Raw genomic sequence first — 21,477 nt, 5'->3', positions numbered from 1 at the left:
TTTATTACGTCAAGGTGGCCATTTGGCAACCGGCGATTCCTATGAAAACTTACAACGTCTCGCCAGCACACTGGTCGCTTCGCGCTGCAGTACACGCATGACCCAAACTACGCGAACTGCTTCTTGTTCCTCTCAAACGGCGTCGCCGGCCCGCCACACGCTCACAGGTTGTCTTGGTGGTCATGGTGGTGGTGGTATTGCTGGGCTTGGCGGTCTCACAGACAGTGCACCTTCGCTACGCTCATTAACACTAACGCGCCGCCATTTAGTCGCCCAGCAGCTGGAAGCGCGACCTTTGGCGGCTGCGCGTGCATACAATTCAAGCGCAAATAACTCCAGTACTTGGCTCAGCTTGAGTGGCAGCAGCCTTAACACACAAACTTTATGTTCCGGAGAGCATTTGCCCTCTTGCAAGTGTCTCACCGCTATCCCAGAGGCAGCATGTGAGCCCACCGCTGCCGATACAAAACATGACATCGACACCTTTTTTTTGCAACAACGTTGCGCTGACGGCGGTGAACGACTGCTTTTAATCGACGGACAAGGGCGCTATTGTGTAACTACCACGGCCAAGAGTAATGCACGGTCACCTCGACGTAGCGATAGTGCATTGCACAATACGCAAGCGGCAATGTCAACACCAGCTCGCAGTGTGCGTAGCGTTGTGACAAGCTCCGCAATTACTACCACCAGTAGACCACCTAAATTACTAGAGTTTTCGCTTAGCTCAGTGGGACGCTCCTTTATTGACGAAACCGATGTGGCGCGACCAAATGACTCGCAGAATCTCTCACTGACGACCCCCGACACACCCACACCGAATATATCGCCCTCCTCGCAGCTATGTAATTCAGACGCATTCTCCAATGATTTTGTTCCAACTCAGAATATAAAAACACAAGAACACGAAAAAGCCAATAAAGTTGATATTAACACTTGCTCAGATACAGATGTTAATACGAAGGTAGATAAGGGAGATGAGCGCAAAAAATCAACTGTTGCCAAGGGCATACCACTGGCGCAATTTGGTGGATCTTGGGATCTACTCGAGTTGGATATGAACCTACAGGAAGTGAACATTGATCCCTCCTACGATACTGATGTGGAAGAATGTATATTTATGGGAGATGAACATGAGGTGGACGAAGATGATGAGATCGATGTGAGTGTTGTCGTGGACGATCCATTTGGAGTACTACCGACGAAACCGACCCCACCCGACTCATTGGATCTGTGATTTGATTTTTGGCTAGAAGGTGCAGGTATTTACTATGAGAACGACGAACTGGACATTGAGGATAATAAAGACGAGAACGACTTTGATTGTCACATTGAATACCAAGTATTAACTAACTGAATACCATACAACGTAACCATTTGAGGCAAATGAAAACACATGCCGACTGACATTATAGACAATGTATGAAACAACTTTTCACTTATGAGCTTATTTCCTGATTACTTTATTGAAATTTAAAGCATTTAATTACCATTTCACAAAATGTTTACACAAAACTTAAATGGAATCGTTTATTCCATGGAAAACCTCACTACTTCAGCACACCCAAATACATGCTATAGGAAATACATCTATTGCCGTATACCACCGATCCCTTTCAAACACTAATCCGTCGATTGCTTGCTCTCACTTGCACGCTCCTCAGCCATAATGACTTTGCTGCTTCCGCAAAATAAAATCAGATAAATGTCGATTTTAGAGTTGATATTGTTTTTGTTGTTTTGCCCTTAGCCCAAGCCATCTAAACTTTGACAGATGTGTTGTTGTGGTCAACGCGTGTGCGTAGCGCTGTGCTGTGCGCGACCCCTTACCCCAAAATTACTCAAGTAAGAGTGTCCAGCAACTTGTTACCAAAGCTCAGCCGGTTGATTAAAGACAAAATGGATAAATAAGTGCCATACGCTTAGATAGGACATACATATATTATTCAGTTGAAATAATTACAAGTCATAATTACGGTTGTTTAGTCTTAGAAGGCTCAAATAGAGTAATTAAGTTTCAAGTAGAATACAGCAAAATAGCTCAGTTACGTATTGATTTATTTGTTGTTGTTGCTATGTGTGTAAACAATAAACTAATCGTTGTACAACAATTTGCGCAACATGCCACAAAGAAAGAGGTTTGATAATCAGTTGCCGGCTTAAGATTCATGTCCCGTAGAATATGTTTATTACTTTGCATACATAACGTTTAAACCAAAACACACTATGTATTGAAAAATGGAAAATTGTTAATGGCTCAAAAATTGACGCACACAAAAGACAAACTAATTATTAGAAATTAGAAATCACCACCGGTGAGGTAGAAGTTATTGAATACAGTTAACTATTTTATTTAATTCCTTGTATTTGCGAGTAAGTAGTTCAAATATTATAACGGTTGTTACTACTAATTAAGATTTTTGTAGTAAAAAATAAAATCGTAGAATTTTTATGTTCTTTCAAATTCGAATTAAATAGTAAATAAGTTGTTAATATTAAAGATTTTATAAAGCTAGCTATCTAGCTAATATGGCTACATATGACAAAGATATTCCTGCCGATACACCCATGTATTTAAGCTACACTCAAGATCAAATTTGACGCGACAAACAGCTGACATATTATTTCATATGTGAAGATCAGACTTCACATGAATATAAAAAAGTTTGGACCAATCTAATTTAAATTAAATGAACCAGTCAGGTTCAAATTTGATCTTGAGTGTAGAAATGTATACCTTCCTTACAGCATAGCCGATTACTAGTAATCCAGAGTTGGAGTGAGTAAGTACTCCTCTAAGCTTTGTTTGAAAAATTAATTTTTCAATTGAATTTAAGTTTTTCAATTAATTGTACGAGTATAAGCCAGATTAGCTTAGTAGAAAACATTGATTTTAGTTTAGTTGATCAAAAAATTAGTTATTAGTACAAAAAATAGAATCAAAGACTCGTTGGTAAGGGGCTGTAATTTTTATTGTAGACTTAAAAAGTTGTATATATGAAAAGTTGTTAATTTTTTCCATTTTTTTTTTAATTGTCACCACATTATAAGACAAGTCAAAAAATACGTTTTTGTTACTGAGAAGCTGACAATTTTACTTAACAAACGTTAATATTCAACAAAAGACCGCGTTACTTTTTTGCGCAAAAACTTTCTGAAATGTTATATCAGAAAACCTACACAATTGATGAAAACCCGATAAACTCTTCGATTTTTCACTAAATATTATTGGTTGCAAGCAAATTTAATTTCATATAATATTTAAATATAATTATAATAGTAAGTCAAATCCAAATCCACCACAAAAATGCTTCCAAATACTTCCTTTTGCAATCAGAATTATTCCATTTTAATAACAATGCTCAAATTTGTTTATAGTTAGTACAAATTTACAAGAAATAATTAATACAAAATCGTTGTCCAAAAAAGCAAGAAAATTCCACAAGAAGCTTCAAATTAAAAAAGTGTTACAAGAGTTATATACATACTTGGAGTGTATGTAAATCTAAATAAAAAAGTAAATATATGCAATTTACAATCAATCCTTAACGAAACGAAATTCTTTTACAGTTATTTAAATAATTATATATGTAGATACATACATCGACTTTTGAGAATTAAAAACTCGCTACACTCTAGTCGCTTGGCAAATTTCAAATATTGATATTAATATTAAAAATCGCTATAAATTTCATTAGTAAGCAATACGATTACATAGCATACGAAGACATACCAAAGTACATAGTACACAAGCATACAATTACATAAAAATACTTGTAAAATATTATCATCAGACACTCATGTAGTTTAAACAATGTAGCTTAATTGATTATATGAATATTTATAGATACATCTCTTCATTCACAGTGTATTAATAGTCATTAGTAAGTGATTTTCATTTACAGTAATGCATTACAACTTCTATCAGAACAAGAAAGGGCTAAACATTTAGAAATATTAAAGAAGCAAAAAAATATTGCAATTGAAATTGAAGAAATTTATGAATGAAAATAAATAAAAGAAAATATGATTCTTTGAATAAAAACGCTTGTGAATTTATTTCGACGTTTTGAGTGTTGTGCTTTAGTTTTCGCTGCTGTTACACTTTACATGCCTCTTCGTTTTCCTTTTCATATTAATTTATATTTCCTAACAAGCCGCTAACTTGGTGGAGCTTTCCAAAGCCAAATTTACTAATTGACTATTTCAAATCCGAGATCTCGTTAGTATTTCCATTTCGTTATCTACATTTTTATTTATTTTTTTTTTTATTAAAAATAGTTCCTTTCCTTTCTACATAAAAATAAATTGTTGAATCAGGCACTGTATTCACGAAGAAGCCAAAAAATTACCTATATAAAATTGAAAGTTGTGATGGACTCCATTTCAAATTTGAGCTATGAAAAATTATTAAAAATAAAGCATTTCTTGCGCAGAAATACCTTTCTCATTCCTTTTTTGATTTCGTGCGCCGCTGCTTGAATTGATATCGAACAATATTGGTATGAGCACAAAGCAGATCTATCGAAACTTTTCTATCTCCTAAACATTATTTGTTACAAGCGTTTTTAATCAAAGATTATCCAGTCAAGAATGTGACACATTTGTCCTATATTTGTAAATATTTAGAGCTAATAGTATTTGCTTAAATTTTTTTTATTAATTTCAAATGCAATAATTTGAATTTACAGTTCAGTTTTAGTTTGTTTAAAATTTTTTTGTAAAGTAGTTATTTTGCACGAAAGATAAATGAGACCATCACAATTTTCCATTTTATAGCATAAATATAAATCTCAATGAAATCGAGTTTGTTGCTTAAGTCTTTTGAATATCAGCAAAAAAAAAGTCGCTTTGTTAACGGTTGCAGAGTTACGAGGCGAACATGCAGCAACCTATTGGGCATCGAGTAAATTATTTATTTCCCCTCTTCTCCTCTACATTGCATTTCCCAATTACTATGCTTCCATGTGTGTATGTATTTGTATTATTCACACAGCAGAAACGCCATTCGAATGCATCGGAGCAAATCGAAATGTTAATTGATGAAAAGTGTCGCATCCTAAACAAGACTGGCACTTCCAAGTCGAATGCTCTTCATCTTGCCAATTGGATGAAAGGTCAGCTGGATAAACAACAGGAGCAAGCGAGACTGGCAGCGCAGCGCTCACGCGAGAATATCAGTCACGAAGAGGAGCACTTACTCTATCCGGAGACTGATCAAGATGAGCGTATAACCTTTTGGACAAGGCAGCAGCTTGAAAAGCGCACCAAAGAATTAAATTTGGCCAAAGAAAATGGTAGTATGAAGGCCCGGCCGAATTTTGGCGGCAAACGTTTAAGTGGCGTGGAAGAGCTCAGCATGAGTGAAGCCTACTCAGAGAACGTGAGTCAGTTGAGCCAATCTCACAGCACCACTTCAGATAGTCAGGTAAGTCTCATTTGGCTTATGCTAGCTCATCAAGGTCTTGCTTAGTTGTGCACATCACTGATGCTTTCACTTTTCACTCATATTACTTCAACTCATTGTCAGATCACTGTACGCTCTAGTCCCATTGTGCTTGATAAGCTAGCAGTCTGTCGTCATTGTCATAAGAATTGCCAGCAAGCCGCTTTGGGTCTTCAACAGTCAATGTCACCCACTATGCCCACCTCACATCCGCAACGATCGGCCATTGGCGCAATGATCGCCGAAGGTAGTGCAGGTGGTGGTAGTGGCAGCGGACTGGTTTGTACGTCACTAAAGGTACAACATAGCCAGTCATCACCCAATCGCTGCTGCAGGCTCAATGGAAATGCTAGTCAGGCTGGCAGCACCACCAGCATATCATCGAGTACTATCACGGGCGAACAGCCCAGCGAACATTCATCCAAGGTAGTGGCTAGCAGTAGTAAACGGGAGACCGGTGATACCGAAAGCGATGTGGCGCAATTAATAACTGACGATCTTTCGCAATCAGAGGCTACGGACGACAGCATCGGTGGAATACCAAGTAGCAGCAGTGGAGTCGCCGCTGCAGATGAAATACAACGCCGACTCACCGACAGCTTCAGTAAATTACGAATTTTAGACGAACGACGTGAGGCAAAAGGTTTGGATGCCAAGCCTGGACCACAACCTATGCCTCGAATACAGGACCCACAACATATTCATCAGACGGTATTTATGAATGGATATTGTTTATCGAGCTCATCTAGCGGCGATAGAGACAACGAAAACAAAGCGGCTAGCGTCAAAAAACCACAGCCACAGCCAAGAACATACCGAGTTACATTACAAACTGCTACGAAGGAAACGGCAAAGGAAGCCGCTGACAAAAAGGTGAAAACGACTGTTACCATTACTGAAACAGCGCAAATAATACGTACACAAGAGCAAGACCAGATGCCGGAGGCGGAAAGCGCGCATTTTGTGGATACGAGTCGCAACACTACGAAAAGTTCTAAATCTCCGCACACGCCTATCATGTTGAAATCCCCCAAGTCGCCTGGCACCCCAGCATCAGTGTCTCGGTTCATAGCATGCAATTGTCAATGTACACCCGCTGATTTTAAAAATACGACACTCAGCCCTGATGAGGTAGAACAGCAGACTTGCAAACTGATTGATTCACCAAAGCAGTCACCCCAAATGCCACGTCAACTGCAGTTGCAGGAGTCAGCGAATAGCATAATAAGTGAAAAGACGCTCAAGTACTGCAAGTGCATTTGCGGTGGTCAATCGTTGGTAACTGCAAAGGATGAGCAATCGTCATTCCAATTTAATGGTTTATCGGCGAGACAATTTAATACAAAAGTCACACCCACTACTCCGCTGCCAACACCAACGTCTACTTCAGCACCAGCACCCCTGGCCGCTCCCATGTATGACAGCACCTTCGTGCCGACTATCGCTGTTGTACCACCCACGCCTGAGGCGATGCTTACCATGACCTCGACGAATGTGTGGGATAATAGCGGAACAAATTTAACAACCAGCACAACAACTCAGCTGCAGCTAAACAACACACCACGACAGGCTGTTATTGAGAATATTCCAGAGGACTCTTGCGATGAGTCCCCACTAGACGAAGAACCGCCGTATCGTCCGATGAGTAATGCCCTACGGCGCTATGGTACCATGTCCAGCTTGGAGAAATTGCCCTCAGATGATCGGATGGACGATGAAATAGACGAACTAGATAATGATGATGACAAAAGCGAAGTGCCTGACGATACAGAAGAAGATGATGACGATTTAGATGATAAAGCACGAGCCGATACAGTGGACAATTTGTGTGAAACCAGCAAGTCTAGCGTATACAGCAACGAAGTGGTGGCTGGCGGATCATGTGTGTTGGTAGGTGGTGTCTGGACAAGTCGAGCAGGCGGACTGGTGGGAGGCAACAAAATGTCCTTTTTCGAGGAATCACGAGCATTTATCGATAAATATTTAGGACGGTGGAATCAAGAACAAACGACTTCTTCACCTGCTGCCACTACATCCGAAACAGACGAACAAGCCGACGAATGCACCTCGGGTGCCACATCTGGAGAGGAAGTGTGGGGAACGCCGACAAGTGGTGGAGACAATGACGATATGCATCTAGTGAACTCGGAAAATACATATTCAGTAAGAAAGTAACAAAAAAAAACTGATTGACGCAACAATAATCTATACTTTGCTATATTTCACATTTTTAGTCGCCTACGAAGTCAAGCAATTCACTGAATGATGATGACGACACCGAGCTAATGATGGATGAACTTCTTATGGCGCCACCAATGACTGCAAGCACCATTCGAGGACTATTGCCACGGTAAGTTGTAACGCTTAGCATATGCTTTCAATTAGTTGCCGATATAGGTACTGTATTAAAGAGATCGACTTACATAGATAATGAGTTTATTAACATACGAGTTTATTCATAATATTTGTGTAGTTTTATTAGTGCTACTCGTACTTTGGATATAAATCGGATTTGAAAGTAAATAAAAAGTATTGTATTTAAGAATATAGTTTTATATTCATTCATGTAAATGTATAAAATTAAAAAATTTAATGTAACAAATAGTTGGGATATAGTCACACCTCAACCGTTGCGATATTTAGGTTCAACTAGAACATATATGTATGTATATATATATTAATGTTTGAGCAAAGAATGTAAGCCGGACTCCAAATACGAGCTATTCGATGTAGAGACGCAGCATCATTTGATATAGACTTTTATAATAATTGCATTATTTATATATAATTAGAAGTTTACTCTTAGTATATCAGAATGATCACTAGTTTGTAAATCTCATTGTATTCTCTATTATAATTTACTTCATCAAATCATTTTAAATTCATCATTTAAAAATCAAATAAAAATTCCATTCATCAATGCTGTAGACGTCGCTTAGAGCCACTTTTTGAGGAGGAGACTGAAAGCGATGAAGAAAAGACCCAGCAGGAAAGTGATGATGTTAAAAAGGTGGGTCGGCTTTGTGCGTTTGCATGTATAGTTTCAATATAGAAATCAAGAAGTTTTAACTATTTTCTTATATGTATATGTAAACATTGTGCGTTTTGTTGAATCACAGACTCACAGCTTCAAATATTTTCAAACGTTTTGTAATTTATATTTAGTAGTGAACTAATAACCAGTTATCGACATTAACTATTAATTGCCGTTAGAAATATTTTATTTATTTCTTATATAATCGAATCACATTTTATCGTATGTCTTGTTCGCTTTTATTCGATTCTTATATTCTTTTCTTCATTACATCTGTTTCTTTTCATATTTCATCAACTTCATGCTTTCTGTTGCCCATTGATGTATGCACTCATGTTGCCATTTGCCATTTGCCATTTTATCATTGCGCCACTGCTCAATATGTTTATGTATGTATGAACGTATGTATGTGTATGTGTTTTGGTCTTCTAGAAAGTCGTAGTGCGGCTAGTGAAGCTCTAGCACAACTTGCAACATTGTCAATTCATACAAATCAAGAAATGACATTTGCTCTACGCTAATTGTTGCAAATTAATTACTTATAACAACAACTATAAATCCATCAAATTACATACGAGTACTTAACTTATAAACAAAAAGTTATAACAAACAACAGCAACCATTACCTCCTACTAACAATCAAAAAATAGACAAGAAAAAGAAAAAACTCTTCTAGGAATGGGTTTAGACATACATACTTGTAATGTACTTATCGGACCGCTAACTCCAAAAGAATTCGAAATTAAAAATATTATTAAATCTGCCAACACCAGTACGTGTATTAGAGATATACAAACAGAAAATCCAAAATAATAACATTCGCTAGCATAACCAATAATAAACATTCACCGAAAATTTCGTGCAAACTAATCACTAATTCCCACACTATCATCGTCATTCCATTGGCGGTCTTTGCGACTCGCAATAACACTCGTCCACCAACAGTTCACGACTCTCCAGAACCAACTACACACCAACAACAACAAACTTATAGTACGCTATAAACCAGAATTGATTAGTTGAATTCTATTCCCAACAATTGGTAGGGGGAAACAACGACAAATGGCCACTATTTAAAGGATTCAGCTGGAAGCTCAAGCGACGAGGATCTCTCGAACGAGAAGAGCTACGAATTGGAGCTGGAGGAGAACGAGAACCAAACGCCATTCGCCCCGAAGGCACCACATATACATGGTCGTATTCTACTGCCGACATCAATTCCGACGAGCTGGGAGCAGGCGTTCGCACAATCTCAACCTCCTCATATGGCCAACAAGGTAGCTCTGCCAATCGGTGTTCTGAAGGCCTCATCTTGCGAGTACCTACTCGAACAGCGTACAATGGTCCCACTGCGTACAACCAGCATTACCAGCAGTCCACCAACAGTGAGAGCCACTTCGGCAACGCCAATGAAAGCAACAACTCCGCCATTGGCGAAAGTAGAAGTGGAATTGGAGGCGGCGTCACAACAGACTGTCACGATGCAAGTGGAGATGAAAGCGACGATGAGGAGTACTACTACTATGATGATGACGACGACGCGGACAATCAAGACGCCACCATCGCCACGGAATCAACCTCATTCATCGATTTCTACAACAATCAACAGCGCGAGCGCCAGTATCGTGAAAAGCAGCTGCAACAACGGCAGTGGGAGTACCCAAACTACATCCACAACAACTGTACGACCAGCGAAATTCGTACCACCGCCGCCTCCACCGCGCCGACTATTATTAACACAAACAAATTTGCAGACAAGTGGCAGGGTAATGCCGAAGGCGGTAAGCGCTGATTCAACTAACTCGTTAAAAGTTTCATATAAACCGTAAATTTATGTTTCTTTTCAACAGCCAGTACCACCTCAACGAAGTTCTGGCGCTTCTGCTGACGTTGGCTACTCAGCGGTTGTAAGCACCGCCGACGAAAATACAAATGCAACCCGCGCAGTCGCTATGCCTACCACAAAAGTAGTACCGTTGGAAGCGATGGGGAAGGCGACAGCGAACCAGAAAGCAACCGGTGGCAATCAGCGCTCTGCTGTCGCCGCCGCCGTTGTACCAACAACCGCAAAGCGGGTGTCTTCAACGATAATAGAGACATCACTGCTGGGGTCAGGCACCAACAAGGCAGCCTCCACATTATTAACAACAGCTTCGAAGACGACGAAGGAATCATTGCAGGAGGACCGGCAACAACAAGCGCATCCGTTACAGAAAATTGCAACCGAAGCAGCGACGAACTCGATGGTAGCGCAATACGGCAACGAAAGTTCAAAATCGGACGTTGTCCCGGCGCCAATTGGTTCGGGCTTAAGTCCGCGTCTAGAAATGCGATTGGCACTCAATCACGACATTCTCGGCGACGAAGACTTAATTTGTTACGATCCTGGTCCGGATCTAACAAGAATTTTGGGGTACATAGAGGACAGTTATTGATTTAAAAGTTTGGATAACATCTTATAATGTTTTTCTACAGGCACGACCTATCCACATTTCAGCGACGGACGGGTCGCGATTTATTGAGTCGTTCAGCAACAAATCGCGTTCAGCCAAAAGAGGCTGTCATATCGTTCTCTCAACAGCGAAACTCGAAGATGGACACTCCGACTGTGAACCGACGTCCACGTCCGAGTTACGGCAACGTCAACACTTCTCTAACGACAGGTTTGGTTGGTGGCGCTCGCGTCGGTGGCGTTCCACAACCCCTGCTGCCAAATCGAAATACATGGAGCAATTCTGTATCTGCGGATCGGAACAGCGGCGTCTACGCAAGAGGCGACGAAAGCAGCAAAAGCTACAATTACAGCAGCGACGAGAGCAAATTAAGCGATCTCGAAATCTTAGCGAGACGAGAGAAGACATATTGCATGTCTCAATTGAAGAGTGGCTCACGAGTCAAGACGAAGACGACGGCGACAACAACCACAATGACAATGGAAACAATGGGCATGACGATCAGCAGAGATTCCTTGACAAGTCCTCAAGCGACGAGGAAGAGTACTTCTTCGATGAGCATGGAGATTGAAACTGGTAATGTGCGATCACGTAAGATCGGGCGTGATGAGAGTGCGTTGATTGAAGCGGGCAAAGGATCTCGACTGTAAGTAGTAAGCCAACAATCGTGTATATTTTGAGAATGCTACTGAAAAGTTTACATTTTATCTTTAGAATTAACTTCATAAAGCGACGCAACTCGGAAAGCCCGATCTCTCCGAACTGTTCTCAGAGCTCACTAAGTGAATCTAACGCAAGTGGTACACCAGTCCATCGCCTCGCGGTACAAATGTCACCACGAAAAGATAATGTAAAATAACACTATGGCAGGAAAAATTTCTTTGAAAATAATTATTCAATTTTTCCCGGTAGGACAAACCTTCGCTAAATCGCCGGCTTTGGAAGCAGATCACTAAACGACGGCGCGCCAATTCTGTCTCGGAAGTAGTTGCCAGCTAATTTTACACACATATGTCGTCGTGGGTGCTAAACCGCATGAGCTATTCACATATACACGTCCCGGGCTAAATATATGCTATTTCCCTAGTGGTAGATACCATTTCCAAAGCGACCTCTATAGACTTAAAAAAGCGAAATAATCGAGAAAGCCAAGTATTGGGATATTTTTTTCTAGAACGTAAGCGTAGTTGTTGTTGCTGTTGTTCAGTAGGACAGGTTACGTCTGGCGATGAACTGCTTTAAGTTTTAAAAAGTTTGACTTTTCGAAAAAATAGAGGTACAATGTTCGGATATTTGTAGAATAAGCGTATTTTGATAGATTTGTAAGCGTCAGAAATTCAGTTAGTGAAGACAGAGCATCAGAAAGCGATCGGTAACGTAATCATATTATACAGAAACAAGCGACAAATTATTTGCTTTTTAAGTAACACCATAAGCGGTCGGTGAAACAGAAAACGGGAAGAAGATATATTAAGGTTCTGCGTGCAGTATATGTGTAGGTAAATCAGCGTTAAGAAAATTTTAAATTCGGAATATTTTATTAAATAAAGCACAGGTTATTTTCGGTGCACTTAACAATAAATCTCGGGTGTGGGTGCGTGTAAATCCGATAAGTTCTACATGCGGTTTTAGGTATTTTTTAGTAAAGTTATGGGATTTCTATATACGATTATGCACGTAGAAAACAAATAAATAGTAGGTATGTAACTTTGTCCAATTTAATGCAAATCAGTCCATTTATTTGCGCTTCTTGTGCAGTGATAACACGCTTGTCCATAATTTATTGCACATGCACACACGTCACTAAAAGACTCAGCAACTTCCTGCCACTGAAGGTTTAAATAAAGACGAAAGTAGTAACCAAAAGTTTACATATAAACTAAAACTTACAGATAAGATAATTTAACTCAATCTCATAGAATATTTTTTGCTGTTTACCGATTTTTGGACTTAGACGACTTTTGTTTGGAATATTAATGAAAATAGTAAATCATGAGATCTACTATGGCAATAAAGTACATGCAATAATTTTTAGTTGAGGCTTTTCATGCAGTTTAGAGCTTTCATTGAGCTTTCCGGCGAACACGATAGCTTAATGCGATGTTATTAGCTACACGCTAAGTTGTGGAAATATGAAAGAAGCTATGATAATACATTTTATTATTAATGATATTCGAATACATCAGAAATATATTATAAATTTAAATTACTTTAATTAATAAATGCAGAGAATTACTCTGACATTCATGCGAATTTTTAAATTAAAAATAATTAAATAAAACTCAAGTTTAAGCTTTAATGACAAAATCAGTAAAAACAAAATATTTCAAATTTATTAGGTATTTTGAATACATAACTGCATTGATATTGAATTAATTCAAATTTTACGGTATTTAAAATTGGAAAAAGTCCACGAATGAAAAATCTAAAAACATAGATATAGAAACAGTACAACTGTTTATTATGAATAACATAAATGACTTTAGAGACATAAGATTAATTCATAAAAAATGTTTAGAAGAAAATCATATTGCTGTAATCAAAATGGAGGTATTTTATTATTTATCAGAAACCTTCGGTAATGATAATATTTGAAAGCAATTCTTTAATAACGTAAAATTTTTAAATCATTCCTTAATTGGAAATACTTAAATTCTTTACAGAATAGATGTTATGTCGCAAGTTGGTGGTGAGTTTTTGGTATTTTTACAGTTTAGCACTTTGTTCGTGTGGGTGTCTTTAGTAAATTTATGGTCAAGTAAAATATTTCGAAATATATAAGATTAACATATGTATCTAATGAAAATTTTACTTTATTAATATATTAATAATTATTGAATATGTATACATATTTAATAATCAAACAAGCAAAAATAAAGTGTAACTAATTGAAAAAAAATCAGATATATCTAATTCTTTTCGCATTTCAATTAAGCTTCGCATGCTCGTAAATGCACCGCTTCCAATGAACTCTAGTTCTCTTGCTTCCAGTGAGTTCGCTCTGCGCTGAGAAGTAGAAAAATGTCAAAAGTTGAGAAGGCAACATAACACAAACAGCTGTCTCTTAGTTGAACACAGTTATGTACAAATGTATGCACATCCAAGCATAACTACGAATCTAAACAGAAACACATGCGTTGGTGGAGGCATCAATGAATTTACTGACAAGGTCATGTTTATGCAAAATTCTTGTAGGGCCAGTGCTACTGACTGACAAACTGATTACAAAAAATTTAGCAGAAACGTTTAACTTTTACAGGGTTGTTTTATACAAAAATATATTTTAATTTTTTTGTCTGGTTTAAATAAAAGGTGAACTTGGGAAATTTATTTTCCATGATTGTGGATAAAATTTTAACATATATGATTGGACCATACGCTTATATACTTATATTGCATCCAACGCTCCTTGAATCCCAGACGTTCACTATATGAGGTTTTGATCTGAATTACCCACATCCAGCTGGTATATGTACAAAGCAAGTTATAACTTCCCGAAAAGCTTAAATATCTTCTGCTAACGCATTTACAGCTGTTTGTGGTCCTCTCTGTGTACAAAAGCGCAATCTCGATAAATCTTTATCATTCCATTAACAGAGAAACGAGTTTCGACTAAGAGAGTGACTGCATTTACAAGCACTACACAGTTGAGCGTGATCACTGAACAGCTGTTTAACACACACATACACACACACTCGGAATGCAGCTTGTATTTCGACGGCGTGTTCCGCACTTCTAGTTGAAAGCTCAGCTACTAAACTCGCCAAAAGCACTGCTCTTGTCATATGATCAACACGGCGTTCATATTACGAGCAGCAAGTCGTAGTTGGGTTTTCGAACGGATTTCAGTTTTCGAACGAGTGTCACGTTATACGGTTGGAAGGGTATGTCGCCACACATTACCCGCTTTCTTTGTCATCGTGTTTACTTTAAGTTAAACAAAAAAAGTATTTGCAGAATAGACAATCGTTAAGCAATTTATTTTCACAAAATCGCTTTATGCAACAAGCGCGATCGTACTCGTATGTGGTAAAAATTGTTTTTATTAAACCAATCTTTGTTGGTTGGACACAAAAAGTTGAAAAAGTGTGTGAGTAATGTTGTTACAATATTACTAAAAGCTGTGGCTGTAAAAAAATTTACTCTATGCTTTTTCTACATACGAAACTAACTTTTGTTTAAACAATAAAATTGCCATAAACAGAAGTTCCACGTTTAATCAACAGAAGCAGCTGAAAAATAAAAAATGTTTTTGCTGCGATTATGTGGAAAAGCGAAAGATACAAATTAAACCCAAATATAAATTGAGACAAGTGTGAAATACATGCAAACAAATATGATACATATGAGCAATTGGAATTCTTTTGGGCTACGCTTGGTGCGCCCAACAGACGCGTTGACAGCAATTTGTACAAGTACAGTGGTATTTGCTAGTGCTAAATCCATGGCAGCTTTATTTGTGTGATTTATGTGCAGCATTTTGCATCAGTCTATGTAATCAAAGGCAAAAAATAAAAATGAAAAGTGCAAACTATGTAAAAACATCAGATTTGGTTGCGAAAAATAAAAATGTACATATTTAAATGATGAACTTTATTTCAGGCTTTAATAGCTAATTAAACTGAACACAAGTAGCAACACAAGTCGTCTTTGAAACAACAATTCAATTTATTTTTATTTTAATTTTTCTTTTTATTTATACATATATATCTTTTTGTTATTTTTTATTGTACAAAATTAGAATAATTTTACTCAAAAAGTATTAAAGCCATTATTTTTAGCATATGCGTTGTTTTTTATGGCGAAAACGTCAGCAAGAATTGCTAAATACACAAACTAACTGACGTTGTGCTGAAAAACAGTGAGAGTTAAAAATACGAGTATACTTCCACTTTACTCAACAACTGTAAATAAAACTGCTACGCAAACGATTTGTATAAGAGTGTATATGTTTCTATATACATTTCTTTCTAATTAATACGGTTATAATAACATTAAAGTTCAAACGACTTAATACAAAAAATTTAATTCATTTCAGTGAAAAAGTAACTAAATTTAACAGAAAATTAACTTCAAATAATTATTTTTTAATTTCAAAGTTGTTTCATCAATAGTCCGTTGAATAAGCCGACAGACTGTCATCCAGTCATTCAGCGAATCGTTCAGTTTTGTGCGCAAAATTGCAATTGGATACTTTTCCCTTTTTGCGTTATTTTTTACTTGAATATCTGCATCATTTTACAATATGTGTAAGCGCATTTAAGCATATGTACATATGTATAAATAAGTGCATTTATGCAAGCGCTGACGACGACGAAGTGAAATTCGCATCGTATTACTGAGTGGCTTTGGAGGCGGCCGCGCTTCAATGCAACCACACCTGACTGCTGACTAAAAGCAGAAAAACTTAATTTCAGGAGCAAAAAAGGCAAAAAAAAGTTTTAACATCAACTAATTTGGGATATACCGCCCAGCAGTATTGCAGAGCTTTAAATATTCGGTGAGTATGCTTAGTCACAGAGAAAGATTTCCACCTATACTACAGTATTTTTTAACCATTATGGTATTATAGTTCTTAAGGCAAATGTGTATAATCAGCTGAGTGAAAGCGACAATAATCGATTCCATTATATGACAATATAAAATGTTCGTGACTATATATGTATTATTCTCACAATTTCATTATGGAACAATACAATTTATGTAAAAACTTAATTCTCTGCCTTTGACAAAACAGAATCCCAACTTCCAGTCACACAAATACTGTTTTGCTGGATTTTATACACAACTTAAATTAAGCATCGCTAATGTTGCACTTAAGCATAGACCATTCCACCAACTACAAATAACTAGACCAACACACATAGGTATATATATATATATATATATAAGTATGTATATATATGTATGTATATCAATGATAGCAAAAATTTTAAATCACTTGATACTCAAGTATAATGCCGTAATTACTAGTGGAATGGTTGCAAAGGCAGGTATGGTAGCGTGTCAGTAGTGAATTCTCAAAATTGTTGATGCATTTTAGCGCACTTTATCCCCACATCTGCTCCCCGATAGCGACTACTGATGGCTGTTGGATTTTGCGCAGCTGCCGTTTGCTTTTCCACATGCGCCATTTGCAACAGGCAGCTCTAATTCATATCATTATGCGAATTTTGTGTCACACGTGACAGCAAGTCTGTCGGTAAGACAGGCAGGCAGCACAATAGGCGCACAACCATACATACAAACAGCCAACAGAGGGTTGCACGAAAATGTGATGTCTACTCAGACGTTCAGACAGTGATATGTATTGTTTGAGAAAAAAGCTGCGCAATTTCCTTTGTACACAACCTAAAGCCCCATTTTCTAAGTTCTGTTGCCACACGAAGTTAATTTATTGCGAGCTGTCAAGCGCCACACAAAATACGCGCGCAATACTTTTAAGCCTGTCTGTATGTACAGCATTTGTATGCATAGAATAAAGTATGACAAAAGCTGAACAGCTGTACTTGAATATATTTTAAGCTCGACAGGATGTATTTAGGGGTTCTTCGTTGCCTTTTGCTTTTATTATACCTGCTTAGAAATCGGTCATTTTATAACTTTGCATGCTCATACCAACTGTGCTTTGATTTTCAAAATATCAGCGAGAGAAGGAGGAGGTGTGGGGTACAAGACATTACTATTTATTCAAGGGTTTTCTTCGCGTTTGAGTGCGTTCAACATATTTTCTTCTATTCACAACTTTTCTGTAACCGATAAAAAAGGACTTTTTATATCTTGCTCTACTGCTTTGCAACTGTAATCGACGAAAAATGTTGTGTGCCATATAAACTTGACAAACACCGAAAATATGCACACATAATACTGTATTTATCAGCGATAAACGACATGTAAATGCAACAGCTTTTGCAGAAAGACAACAGGCGCCATTGTCTTTGTTGGTGCAGCTGAATGCAATGCATATTTGTAATGTATTAGTGGCGACTTGAACCTGCTGCTTAGTCGCAATCCGCAGTGTCAGAGCATGCTGGACCATGTTGCATGGGCATAGCGTTGGTCAACTTCTGCGGCTTTAACACCGAATAGATAGTTATAAAGCAAAAAGCAAAAGAAAAAAAATCGTGTTGTTTTCGCGAATGAAACTTGGCGAATAAATGAATTAATGCATTGTTACTCTTTTACGGTTTCTACCGAAACATTTTGCTCTAGACTTAACTTCGTTTTGTCAATATAATTTTTTTTTTTTGCGGTGGCAGTTGCCTTGAAAAGCGCTGGCTACCTCAACGTGTTGCTGCTATAGCTGCAACCGTCGAATACATACGTACATATACAAGCAAATGTATGCTTGCGTTGGCTATTTCAATGTGGAATTTTTGCAGTTTTTGCATTCTCAAATCTTTCAATTTTGCAAATTCTTTCTGCAGTCTCACAGCAGCCGCCTAAACAGTTAAACTCAAAGTACAATGCTGTGGTCCGTAACTTGTTTACCGTTTTATGCTGAATTCAATGAGCCAGCAACTTTAGAAGTTCCATAAAAAAGCACACACACATGTTGAACTATATGCGAGTAAATATGTAAACGTGTTTATGCAAAATAACGTGTACCCGCAAATGAATGGACAGAACAGACGAGGTCTATAAAATGCAGCTAGTCAGCATGCTGTCAAGTTGTCAGAGCGTCGCGGCTCCCACCAGACAATTCGGTCTGCAGCGCCCAGCTGGCTAGCTGGCTAACTGGTCGCACAAGTTGCTATTGTTGCTGCCGCGACGGTATTTTGCTAAGCGCAACCATTAAGCGTTAATTGATTTGGGGTGCTTAACCAGCAGCTTTCTTATTTTTTCGCATTAGAAATATAACGAGCAAAATAAACCGAAACTTTAAACAGCTGCAAGAACTCAACTAACTCATTGCGATTTCTGCAGATTTTCGAGCGTTGAGTTGGCGACAGCTCTGTTCCAATTGGTCTATATGAGGGTCGAGTTATTGCAACAGCATCGACGAAAGTGTAATTGCCAATTGCTGGCTAAAACCAATTTTGTTTATATTTTTTGCGCCTCAGGCAAATATGCGAATTACAGTAATTGAAGTAGTTGAACTATTCAAGAACAGCGACTAAACGTATTATTGACAGTTCATTCCCATGATTAACGGTTTTTATGATACAAATCATAATATCGTGTTCAAGACCATTAAGGAAAAAGTTATATATTATATATATAAGTATATATATTTTTGCATAATTTGGAAGCAACTGCTAAAAGGTGGCACCACTAACAGTAGAGAAGTATTATTAACACGGATTTGTCTAACACAAAAACCAATGCTATCAACGAGTTCCGCAAAACTGTAACCTAGGCGTTGGCCTCAAAGCACAATATTAACTGTAAACAGAAAATCCAATGCAAAATTGGCAAGGAAAGAGTCAAAAAGGATATCACCGAACCATGGTGTTTAAGCCAAATATAACGATTCAGAAACTTGATCTATCTCCCACCTTATTTGTTTCTTTCAAATTTCTTTCTTTTTGATTGCAGAAGCTTTATTTTAAATCTGTCTTAAGCATTAGGAAAACTTCTAAAAATTATGATATATACTTATATATACATACCTACATACATATGCATGTAGATTGTCAATTCTCAGAACATTGTAGCAAACAGAAATACATAAAGCGGTTTTATGGCACGAAACAATCGCCTATTCAGAATAAAAATATTTAGCACGCGCCGGAAATTGCCGAAAATCCCATTCATAACAGCTTCGAAATATTTTCGAAAGGAAAATAAAAAAAATCTGTCTTAAAGCGCTTGTACGCTTGCCACTGCAGTCGGTAGATTGGCCCACAGACAGGTGATCGCTTGAAAACAACAACTCATTTTTGTGTTTCTGTTTTTCTTTTTTGGCTTTTTGTTTGTGTCTGTTGGAGCTACAGCAGGTCAGTAACAGAAACTCGTTTATAAATATATACCATACCTATTCGATTTCGTTGCATATGCTGTTGTTGTTGCCATGTGGCATGCAGGTGTGTTCAGCAAGTGAGTGACCATAATAACAACAAATCAGTCTGTCACATAACTAAATTGTTGACCCACAAATGCTGCAACCATTAGCAAAATGCCAGCGAATTGCCGAAAAATGCTCGTAAAATAAAATAACAGTAAATTTAGCACAACATTAAATAACTGAATAAAGAAATAATACAGAAATTTCATGCTGAATTATGCAAACCGAAAAACAATTATATACACCCTAAAGTATTTTGTAGTGTTATGAGCGTACGGTAGCGAACAAATTTAATTAAAAATTACATTTATCAAAATACAAGTATTAAGGCCTTGCCAAACTTCAAGCTTTGTGCTTTCAAGACAGTCGGAAAGCACAAATCAACTTCCATTACACTGAGTGCTTCCACGCTTGCTTTCAACTTCTAAATGGTTTGTGCTTTTATCATTGAGCCACTGCTAATCCTCTCATTCCATCATTCACACATACCGCCGTCGAAGCACTCATCCGTTCAATGCATCAGCGCTGCAAGCCTTCAAGCAGTCAATCGCAATTTATGACTAAAACAAATAATTTACGGACGTACTGGGGCCACATCTCAGGCACTCGAGAGCCTCTTAACCCAGATAACAAAAATCAGATAATTGATGTGGTTCAATACAAGCGCACCGTAGTGTGTACCCACTTACATACTTGTATGTATATATATGTATGTGTGTACAATCAACGAAACACGACTAAAATCTTCTACGTCAAACAGAGCCATAGAAAAGTTGTAAATACGCATAATAAATAAAGCTAAAGTTTAGGCTGTAATCAATTGCTGTTTTAACGCGCTTATTGCTAAAGTTCGGTTTAATTTTGCAGAAGATTCTTCATCAGCAACCATTTGACTCCATCGGTTTCTACAGAAGAATTTTTTGGGTGTTTCAGCTGATCATTGTTCTCCGCTTTCTTGAAATATTTCCACTTTTAATTTTTTCGCTGGAAGTTGCTGCTCTGCCACAGCCAAGTTCCACCGGCCTCGGCGAATATAAACACTTTATAGTTATTTATTTGTAATTCGCTTTTGATTTATGGTATTTATTGGTGTGGTGAATGTTGTAAAATCGCTGATGGAAGCGCAAAAATTAATTAAGCAAAAGTAAGTAAGCTAGAAGTAAAAATAAAACACGAACAGCTCGATTTTTATGCGCACGCTGACCTACTGATTTCTCGCTTCGTTGCTCACAAAGTCTACATGTTGTTGTTTTTACATTCGTGGACTTACTGTTTACAGCACTCGCACGGAAACAAGCTTTTGTTGTAAATTTTGTTTGCATTCTTTGCCATTTTTAAGCTTCTTCTCTCTGCTCTCCCCCTCCGCCAATTTTATCCACAAGCTCTTCAACATAAGCCTGCTTGTTTTTTCTCTCCTCACGAGCACTGCAGCGTTTATTATTATTATTTTGTACTTTTATATTTTTTGACCACCTCAATATGACCGGTTTGTGTTTTTCTTTTGTGAAGTGCTTATTAATTTTTCCTCGAGCGTAAT

At 37.7% G+C, this 21,477-nt stretch overlaps 3 protein-coding genes across 15 annotated transcripts in view; all 3 read left to right on the top strand.

Annotated features, from left to right (window-relative positions):
• LOC106617167 (serine-rich adhesin for platelets) overlaps nt 1-13,837 on the top strand; it is a 39,565-nt gene extending 25,728 nt beyond the window's left edge. For 6 of the 9 annotated variants that reach the window (XM_036372543.2, XM_036372551.2, XM_014234186.3 and 3 more), the window contains 9 exons: nt 4,997-5,428; nt 5,531-7,609; nt 7,681-7,796; nt 8,375-8,456; nt 9,527-10,261; nt 10,331-10,893; nt 10,956-11,579; nt 11,648-11,783; nt 11,846-13,837. In XM_036372543.2, coding sequence (XP_036228436.2) covers nt 4,997-5,428; nt 5,531-7,609; nt 7,681-7,796; nt 8,375-8,456; nt 9,527-10,261; nt 10,331-10,893; nt 10,956-11,579; nt 11,648-11,783; nt 11,846-11,932 — 4,854 coding nt within the window. In that variant the 3' untranslated portion in view covers nt 11,933-13,837. Of the gene's footprint in view, nt 1-4,996; nt 5,429-5,530; nt 7,610-7,680; nt 7,797-8,374; nt 8,461-9,526; nt 10,262-10,330; nt 10,894-10,955; nt 11,587-11,647; nt 11,784-11,845 lie in introns of those variants that run through there. The other 3 variants (XM_036372544.2, XM_036372545.2, XM_070110099.1) reach the window with 3 other exon arrangements.
• LOC138857455 (uncharacterized) lies at nt 4-4,023 on the top strand. The gene has a single exon (XM_070110102.1). It carries the CDS (start codon nt 98-100, stop codon nt 1,235-1,237), a length of 1,140 nt encoding a protein of 379 aa, XP_069966203.1. The 5' UTR covers nt 4-97; the 3' UTR covers nt 1,238-4,023.
• A 937-nt stretch (nt 13,838-14,774) lies between the features above and the next one.
• The window catches only part of LOC106617195 (uncharacterized), a 42,872-nt gene continuing 36,169 nt past the window's right edge, over nt 14,775-21,477 (top strand). For 2 of the 5 annotated variants that reach the window (XM_036372566.2, XM_036372563.2), the window contains exons 1-2: nt 14,776-14,955; nt 15,972-16,433. The gene's annotated coding sequence lies outside the window, so the exon portion shown is untranslated. Of the gene's footprint in view, nt 14,963-15,971; nt 16,434-21,477 lie in introns of all 5 variants that reach the window. The other 3 variants (XM_014234220.3, XM_036372569.2, XM_036372562.2) reach the window with 3 other exon arrangements.

This window comes from Bactrocera oleae, chromosome 5 (genome assembly GCF_042242935.1).
Source record: "Bactrocera oleae isolate idBacOlea1 chromosome 5, idBacOlea1, whole genome shotgun sequence".
Lineage (NCBI taxonomy): Eukaryota > Metazoa > Arthropoda > Insecta > Diptera > Tephritidae > Bactrocera > Bactrocera oleae.
This window is presented reverse-complemented; position numbering and strand designations above follow the sequence as displayed.

What these genes read in the sequence shown, in the direction of transcription:
- LOC138857455 (XM_070110102.1), top strand. Translation starts at nt 98, where the DNA reads ATGACCCAAACTACGCGAACTGCTTCTTGTTCCTCTCAAACGGCGTCG.